The following is an 8,457-nucleotide window of genomic DNA, read 5'->3' on the forward strand; positions in this document are numbered from 1 at the left end:
ACAAATATAACGATGCGTGTGGCCCTCGCCCTGAACTTGTTTTTAGTTTTTCTTATGGGGCGATTGTTTTTCTGTCAGTTTTCTTTTGATTTTCAGTTTCGTCTTCTCGAGGCCTGACAAAGTGCAAAGGGAGTTTGTTGATTCCAGTTATAATGTCACTAAATAATCCATCATAAACATTACATATTTAATGAACATTTATCTGGATCAGTTCAGATCTTAGTGCTTTTTGTTTCCACTCGATCACCCTGTCAAATCAACACTGATGACCACACCTCCTCCTGCTCCTCCTACTCCGCCTTGTCCTCGACCTCTGCCTTCTCCTGCAGACCCTGGTCCTCCTGCGGCAGACCCTGGTCCTCCTGCAGACCCTGGTCCTCCTGCAGACCCTGGTCCTCCTGCAGAGCCTGGTCCTCCTGAAGAGCCTTGTCCTCCTGAAGAGCCTGGTTCTCCTGCGGCAGACCCTGGTCCTCCTGCAGACCCTGGTCCTCCTGAAGAGCCTTGTCCTCCTGCAGACCCTGGTCCTCCTGAAGAGCCTGGTCCTCCTGAAGACCCTGGTCCTCCTGCGGCAGACCCTGGTCCTCCTGCAGACCCTGGTCCTCCTGCAGACCCTGGTCCTCCTGCAGACCCTGGTCCTCCTGAAGACCCTGGTCCTCCTGCAGCAGACCCTGGTCCTCCTGCAGACCCTGGTCCTCCTGAAGACCCTGGTCCTCCTGCAGACCCTGGTCCTCCTGCAGACCCTGGTCCTCCTGCAGACCCTGGTCCTCCTGAAGAGCCTGGTCCTCCTGAAGAGCCTGGTCCTCCTGCAGACCCTGGTCCTCCTGCAGACCCTGGTCCTCCTGAAGACCCTTGTCCTCCTGCAGACCCTGGTCCTCCTGCAGACCCTGGTCCTCCTGCAGACCCTCCTGCGGCACAGCCTGGTACCCGCTCTCCCTGGAGCCTCTCCTCAGGGTCTTGCAGCTGATGATGAAGGAGCTGAAGCCGAGGCAGAAGTCCAGGGCGGACAGCGTGACGAGGGTGGTGCTGATGCTGATGGAGGTGCTCCTCAGGAGGAGCCGCGCCTCCTGGCAGCGCTCCAGCAGCACCTTGTTGTCGGGGGACAGCGTGGTGGTGGTGACGGGGTTCCAGTAATCGTAGTCCTGTGACCAGCACATCTCATAGAAGCTGAGGAGGAGCACAGGGAGGAGCACAGGGAGGAGCATAGGGAGGAGCACAGGGAGGAACACAGGGAGGAACACAGGGAGGAGCACAGGGAGGAGCACAGGGAGGAGCATAGGGGGGAGCACAGGGAGGAGCACAGGGAGGAGCACAGGGAGGAGCACAGGGAGGAGCACAGGAGTCAGAGTCAGGTCATGAGCACTAGCCGTGTTAGCACTAGCCACATTAGCATTAGCCACATTAGCACTAGCCACATTAGCATTAGCCACATTAGCACTAGCCACATTAGCACAAACGACATTAGCACAAACGACATTAGCATTAGCCACATTAGCACTAGCCACATTAGCATTAGCCACATTAGCACTAGCCACATTAGTACAAACGACATTAGCACTAGCCACATTAGTACAAACGACATTAGCATTAGCCACATTAGCACTAGCCACATTAGTACAAACGACATTAGCATTAGCCACATTACCACTAGCCAGATCATCTGGGCAACATTAGCATTAGCCACATTAGCACTAGCCACATTAGTACAAACGACATTAGCATTAGCCACATTAGCACTAGCCACATTAGCACTAGCCACATTAGCATTAGCCATATTAGCACAAACGACATTAGCAATAGCGACATTAGTACAAACGACATTAGCATTAGCCACATTAGCACTAGAAGCGCTAGCACTAGCCACATAAGCGGAAACCATGTTAGAATTAGCATTAGCCACATTACCACTAGCCAGATAATCTTGGCCACATTAGCACTAGCAACGTCAGCATTAACCACAATAGCACTAGCGGGATTAGCATTAGCCACATTAGCACTAGCAGCATTAGCATTAGCCATATTAGCACTAGCGGCATTAGCATTAGCCATGTTAGAACTAGCCACATTAGCACTAGCCATGTCAGCATTAACCACATTAGCACTAGCAGCATTAGCATTAGCCATATTAGCACTAGCGGCATTAGCATTAACCACATTAGCACTAGCAGCATTAGCATTAGCCATATTAGCACTAGCGGCATTAGCATTAGCAATGTTAGCACTAGCCACAGTAGCACTAGCCACGTCAGCATTAACTACAATAGCACTAGCGGCATTAGCATTAGCTAGCCACATTAGCATGAGTGAATGTGTTGAGTGAATCATGACAGTCCTGTAGAGATGGCGCGTCTACAGTTCTGGCTCATTTACATAAAACATGGCGACTCCCGACCGTCACCACATGTTTGTGACACGTCTTTCGGAAACGAGGAATTATTTATTTAAAATACACAACTTTAATTTAAGGACCTTGTTGACTTAAAAATGTTGATTATTATTATGGAGAGCTGAACACTTCACTAACCTCCCCCCAGTCGTTTCTCCCCCACATGACGAGGTCTCCCATTAAAGCAAACACGTATGACTCTTACCCGACGTTGTCTAAAATGGTGGCGTACCACACGATGGCGGCGACGGACAAGGCCGCGCCCGTCAGGTTCAGGAACCCGCTCAGCAGGAGGAAGGCGGGTCTGGGGTGTCGCTCCGTCAGGACACAGATCACACCGAGCAGCAGGAAGAACCCTCCCAGCCACAGGGGGCAGTATGTGTCCTCCAGCTCGTACTGCGGAGAGTCCCTGTGGAGAGAGGGAGTTACTTCTACACCGAGCAGCAGGAAGAACCCTCCCAGCCACAGGGGGCAGTATGTGTCCTCCAGCTCGTACTGCGGAGAGCTCCTGTGGAGAGAAGGAGTTACTTCTACAGCGAGCAGCAGGAAGAACCCTCCCAGCCACAGGGGGCAGTATGTGTACTCCAGCTCGTACTGCGGAGAGTCCCTGTGGAGAGAGGGAGTTACTACTACAGCGAGCAGCAGGAAGAACCCTCCCAGCCACAGGGGGCAGTATGTGTCCTCCAGCTCGTACTGCGGAGAGCTCCTGTGGAGAGAAGGAGTTACTTCTACAGCGAGCAGCAGGAAGAACCCTCCCAGCCACAGGGGGCAGTGTGTGTCCTCCAGCTCGTACTGCGGAGAGTCCCTGTGGAGAGAGGGAGTTACTACTACAGCGAGCAGCAGGAAGAACCCTCCCAGCCACAGGGGGCAGTATGTGTACTCCAGCTCGTACTGCGGAGAGTCCCTGTGGAGAGAGGGAGTTACTACTACAGCGAGCAGCAGGAAGAACCCTCCCAGCCACAGGGGGCAGTATGTGTCCTCCAGCTCGTACTGCGGAGAGTCCCTGTGGAGAGAGGAGAGTTACTTCTACAGCGAGCAGCAGGAAGAACCCTCCCAGCCACAGGGGGCAGTATGTGTCCTCCAGCTCGTACTGCGGAGAGTCCCTGTGGAGAGAGGAGAGTTACTTCTACAGCGAGCAGCAGGAAGAACCCTCCCAGCCACAGGGGGCAGTATGTGTCCTCCAGCTCGTACTGCGGAGAGTCCCTGTGGAGAGAGGAGAGTTACTTCTACAGCGAGCAGCAGGAAGAACCCTCCCAGCCACAGGGGGCAGTATGTGTACTCCAGCTCGTACTGCGGAGAGTCCCTGTGGAGAGAGGGAGTTACTTCTACAGCGAGCAGCAGGAAGAACCCTCCCAGCCACAGGGGGCAGTATGTGTACTCCAGCTCGTACTGCGGAGAGCTCCTGTGGAGAGAGGGAGTTACTACTACAGCGAGCAGCAGGAAGAACCCTCCCAGCCACAGGGGGCAGTATGTGTACTCCAGCTCGTACTGCGGAGAGCTCCTGTGGAGAGAGGGAGTTACTACTACAGCGAGCAGCAGGAAGAACCCTCCCAGCCACAGGGGGCAGTATGTGTACTCCAGCTCGTACTGCGGAGAGCTCCTGTGGAGAGAGGGAGTTACTACTACAGCGAGCAGCAGGAAGAACCCTCCCAGCCACAGGGTTAGTGCTAGATGGTCTGCTCCGGAGGGACAGTCTGCTGTGAAAACGTGAGATATCATGACACAAATTAAGGTTAGGGTCAGGGAAATGGTTAACCTCTTAACTCCCGCCTGAACCCAGAGGATCGTTTTCCTCACGTCATCACATTTTTTTCCAACATTTTTTTGTTGGGGATTCAACTCATTTTTGTCATTTTTTTGTCACATTTTGTCATTTTTTATCAATTTTTTGTCATATTTTTGTAACTTTTTTGTCACATTTTTCGTCCATTTTTTCGTCAATTTTTTTGTCACATTTTGTCATTTTTTCGTCAATTTTTAATCGATTTCTTGTCACATTTTTGTAGCTTTTTTGTCATTTTTTTCCGGCAATTTTTAATACATTTTTTATCAATTTTTTGTCATATTTTTGTAACTTTTTTGTCACATTTTTGACATTTTTTCGTCAATTTTTTATCACATTTTTGTAACTTTTTTGTCATTTTTTTTCCAGCAATTTTTAATACATTTTTTGTCACATTTTTGTATTTTTTTTGTCACATTTTTTATCATTTTTTTGTCATATTTTTGTAACTTTTTTGTCACATTTTTCGTCAATTTTTTCGTCAATTTTTAATCAATTTTTTGTCACATTTTTGTCATTTTTTCGTCAATTTTTTGTCAATGTTTTCTCACTTTTTTGTCACTTTTTTGTCACATTTCCACATTGTTTTGTTGCTATTTTCTCACCTTTTTTCCAGGAGCTTTTGGATTGGGGTAAAGCCAAACTGGAGAAAATGTGCTCGGTTCAGGTGGGAGTTAAGGGGTTAACCTTAAGGATTAGGATTATTTGTATTTTTAGACAAACCAACTCATAGATCAATACAAAATCACAGCAGACCCGGAGTCCGGAGCAGATGATCTAGCACTAACCCAGCCACAGGGGGCAGTGTGTGTCCTCCAGCTCGTACTGTGGAGAGAAGGAGAGGTTCTTCTACACCGAGGAACCAGAAACCCAGATGGTCCTACCTGGAGTTCAGGAAGATGGAGCCCAGGCCGATGTGCAGGAGCGCGGTGATGATCCACAGGGCCCCGAGCACCGCCTGGGGCCCCCCGCGCTGAGGGGGCAGGCGGCGGGTCACGGAGCAGAGGCCCGGGCTGTAGCAGAGCGCCCCCAACAGCTGACAGAGGGGAGGACACGCACTGGAGGGGTCAGAGGTCAGAGACAGGACCATCACCCCGTCAGAGCGGGACACGGCCAACGGCATGGCTCACCTGGAGGAGAAGAAAATGTAACAAAAATGTGACCAAAATGTGACAAAAAAGTGACAAAAAATGAAAAAAAAAATGAAAAAAAAGGGGAAAAAAAGGAAAAAAAATGACAAAAAAGTGACAAAAAAGTGTCAAAATGTGACAAAAAAATGACAAAAAAAGGAAAAAATAAAATGACAAAAAAAGACAAAAAATGTGACAAAAAATGTGAAAAAATATGACAAAAAAATGTGACAAAAATGTGACAAAAAAAAGACAAAAATGTGACAAAAAATGTGACAAAAAATAAGAAAAAAGTCACAAAAATGAGTTGAAAACCCAACAAAAAAATTAGAAAGAAGAAGAAGAAGAAGAAGAAGAAGAAGAAGAAGAAGAAGAAGAAGAAGAAGAAAAGTGAGGTAAAGGCATTCATTTAGTGCAAAAAGGAATATACAGGATATAAACACAACGATCCAATTGGGAAGAAGATAACATACTTAATCCCGCCCCCAGTTCCCCATTCGGTGATTTGTGATTGGTTAAGACTCTTATCCCATGTCCAGGTGAGAGTCGCTGTGAACAAAGGGGCGGGACTGAGCCGAGCTGACTCCTCCCTGTGGTCTTTACCTGGACCACAGAGTACAGAAATGTGTCATTTTTTTGGTCATTTTTTTGTCAAATTTTTATAAAATTTTTGTCAAATTTTTGTAATTTTGTTGTCACTTTTTTGTCATTTTTGTGACATTTTTGCCACTTTTTCATAAATTTTTCGGCACTTTTTTGTCAAACTTTTCTCACTTTTTGTCACAGTTTTGTTGCTGTCAGTGTTAATTTTGCCAACATATTTTTATTTACTTTTTGTCTTAAGTCTTCTGACGAAAATGTAATGTAATTTTAGTCAGGATTTAGTCAAAAAAATCTTTTCAATTTTAGTCTAGTTTTAGTCGACTAAATTTAAGACTAATTTATTGGACTTTGCATTGATAATATTGATTCTAATCATATTTAATGTTGTTCCTCTGCTTCATGGAGCTGCTCCACATGAACAAAGCTCAGAGCTGATCCTTTAACAGAGATTTTACATGATCTGAGGCTCTTTCAGACGCTCAATACAAGTTTGGATGATTTTAGTCTCTCCTTTTCATTTTTATTTAGTCTGATTTTAGTCGACTCAAATATCTGGACATTTTTGCCACATTTTTTGTCTAATTTTTTTTCATTTTTTGTATTTTTTTAAATAATTTTTTGTCATTTTTTGTCAAATTTTTGTTACATTTTTTATCAATGTTTTCTCACTTTTTTTGTCACATTTCCATCATTGTTTTCGTCTCAGTTTTGTTGCTATTTTCTCACCTTTTGTCCAGAAGCTTTTGGATTGGGGTAAAGCCAAACTGGAGAAAATGTGCTCAGTTCAGGTGGGAGTTAAGGGGTTAAAGATATTGTTCTGTTTGTCTAATGTTCGGACTGTCTGCTTATGAAGTCTTTCTCTGGTCACACGGGCGCTCACATCAGAGAGAACCTTTAGTTTAGAAGCATCAGTCGTTCAGATATTTCTATTTTCTCTTTTTACCTTTATCTCACCAGGTCCCACAAAGTCCCAGAGATGAAGAACCTCTTTTACAGGGGAGTCCTGGCTCCACAGGGGAAACTGTTGTACATGTTTTTAGTTGTAGGGAAAACCGGAGGAAACTTTTCCCCTGCAGACGAGGAGAGCAGAACGGCCTTGTGTGAGTCTGATTTAAGCTAAATTAAAACACATTATGTACGTGTTCTACCCACTGACTGGTGAATTAAACCTCTATCCTCACGGCTCCCCTAGTGTACATGTTTGTTATGCTCGGGCCTGAGATTTGGAATGACGAATGACTTCCTGAAATAAACAGCAGCCGCTCCCATGTGAACCTCAGCAGTGGATAATAAAGCAGTAAAAGCCTTCAGCAGCTTCTACAGGAAGTACGAGCAGCTCTTACCTTGTGCTGCTGGTGCTGGGACAGTATTTGAGTGAAGTACTGCAGTATTTGAGTGAAGTACTGCAGTATTTGTGTGAAGTACTGCAGACACTGAGACCAGAGGAGCTGCCTGTGTGTTTGTTTTCCCGACAAGCCCCGCCTCCTCCAGGACTTAACTCTTTCCTCCCCAGACTTTATACTTTAACTCTGCAGCAGGAGAGGAGGAGGGAGGAAGGAGGAGGGAGGAAGGAGGAGGGAGGAGGGAGGAAGGAGGAAGGAGGAGGGAGGAAGGAGGAGGGATGAAGGAGGAAGGAGGAAGGAGGAGGGAGAAGGGAGGAGGAAGGAGGAGGAGGGAGGAGGGAGGAAGGAGGAGGGAGGAAGGAGGAGGGAGGAAGGAGGAAGGAGGAAGGAGGACGGAGGAGGGAGGAGGGATGATGGAGGAGGGAGGAAGGAGGAGGGAGGAGGGAGGGAGGAAGGAGGAAGGAGGAAGGAGGAAGGAGGAAGGAGGAAGGAGGAGGGAGGAGGGAAGAAGGAGGAGGGAGGAAGGAGGAGGGAGGAAGGAGGAGGGATGATGGAGGAGGGAGGAAGGAGGAGGGAGGAGGGAGGAAGGAGGAGGGAGGAAGGAGGAAGGAGGAAGGAGGAAGGAGGAAGGAGGAGGGAGGAAGGAGGAGGGAGGAAGGAGGAGGGAGGAAGGAGGAAGGAGGAAGGAGGAAGGAGGAGGGAGGAGGGAAGAAGGAGGAAGGAGGAGGGAGGAGGGAGGAGGGAGGAGGAGGAAGGAGGAGGGAGGAAGGAGGAGGGATGATGGAGGAGGGAGGAGGGAAGAAGGAGGAAGGAGGAGGGAGGAAGGAGGAGGGAGGAAGGAGGAGGGAGGAAGGAGGAAGGAAGACGGAGGAGGGAGGAAGGAGGAGGGAGGAGGGAGGAGGGAGGAGGAAGGAGGAGGGAGGAGGAGGGAGGAGGAAGGAGGAGGGAGGAAGGAGGAGGGAGGAGGAAGGAGGAGGGAGGAGGAGGGAGGAAGGAAGACGGAGGAGGGAGGAAGGAGGAGGGAGGAAGGAGGACGGAGGAGGGAGGAGGGAGGGAGGAGGAGGGAAGGAGGAGGGAGGAAGGAGGAGGAAGGAAGGAGGAGGGAGGAGGAGGAGGAGGAGGGAGGAAGGAGGAGGGAGGAGGAGGGAGGAGGGAGGGAGGAGGAGGGAAGGAGGAGGGAGGAAGGAGGAGGAAGGAAGGAGGAGGGAGGAGGGA

At 48.6% G+C, this 8,457-nt stretch overlaps 1 protein-coding gene across 1 annotated transcript; it reads right to left on the bottom strand.

Moving 5' to 3' along the window:
- Positions 1-290: 290 nt before the first annotated feature.
- On the bottom strand, positions 291-7,308 carry LOC306982509 (uncharacterized protein; the record flags this gene model as incomplete). Its single annotated transcript, XM_079582445.1, has 4 exons — positions 7,243-7,308; positions 5,051-5,296; positions 2,589-2,792; positions 291-1,164 (listed from the first exon to the last, which is right to left on the bottom strand). Exons 2-4 carry the CDS (start codon positions 5,287-5,289, stop codon positions 291-293), a joined length of 1,317 nt encoding a protein of 438 aa, XP_079438571.1. The 5' UTR covers positions 5,290-5,296; positions 7,243-7,308.
- Between the last annotated feature and the right edge of the window lie 1,149 nt (positions 7,309-8,457).

This window comes from Gobius niger, assembly GCF_951799975.1.
Source record: "Gobius niger genome assembly, chromosome: 24".
Classification (NCBI taxonomy): Eukaryota; Metazoa; Chordata; class Actinopteri; order Gobiiformes; family Gobiidae; genus Gobius; species Gobius niger.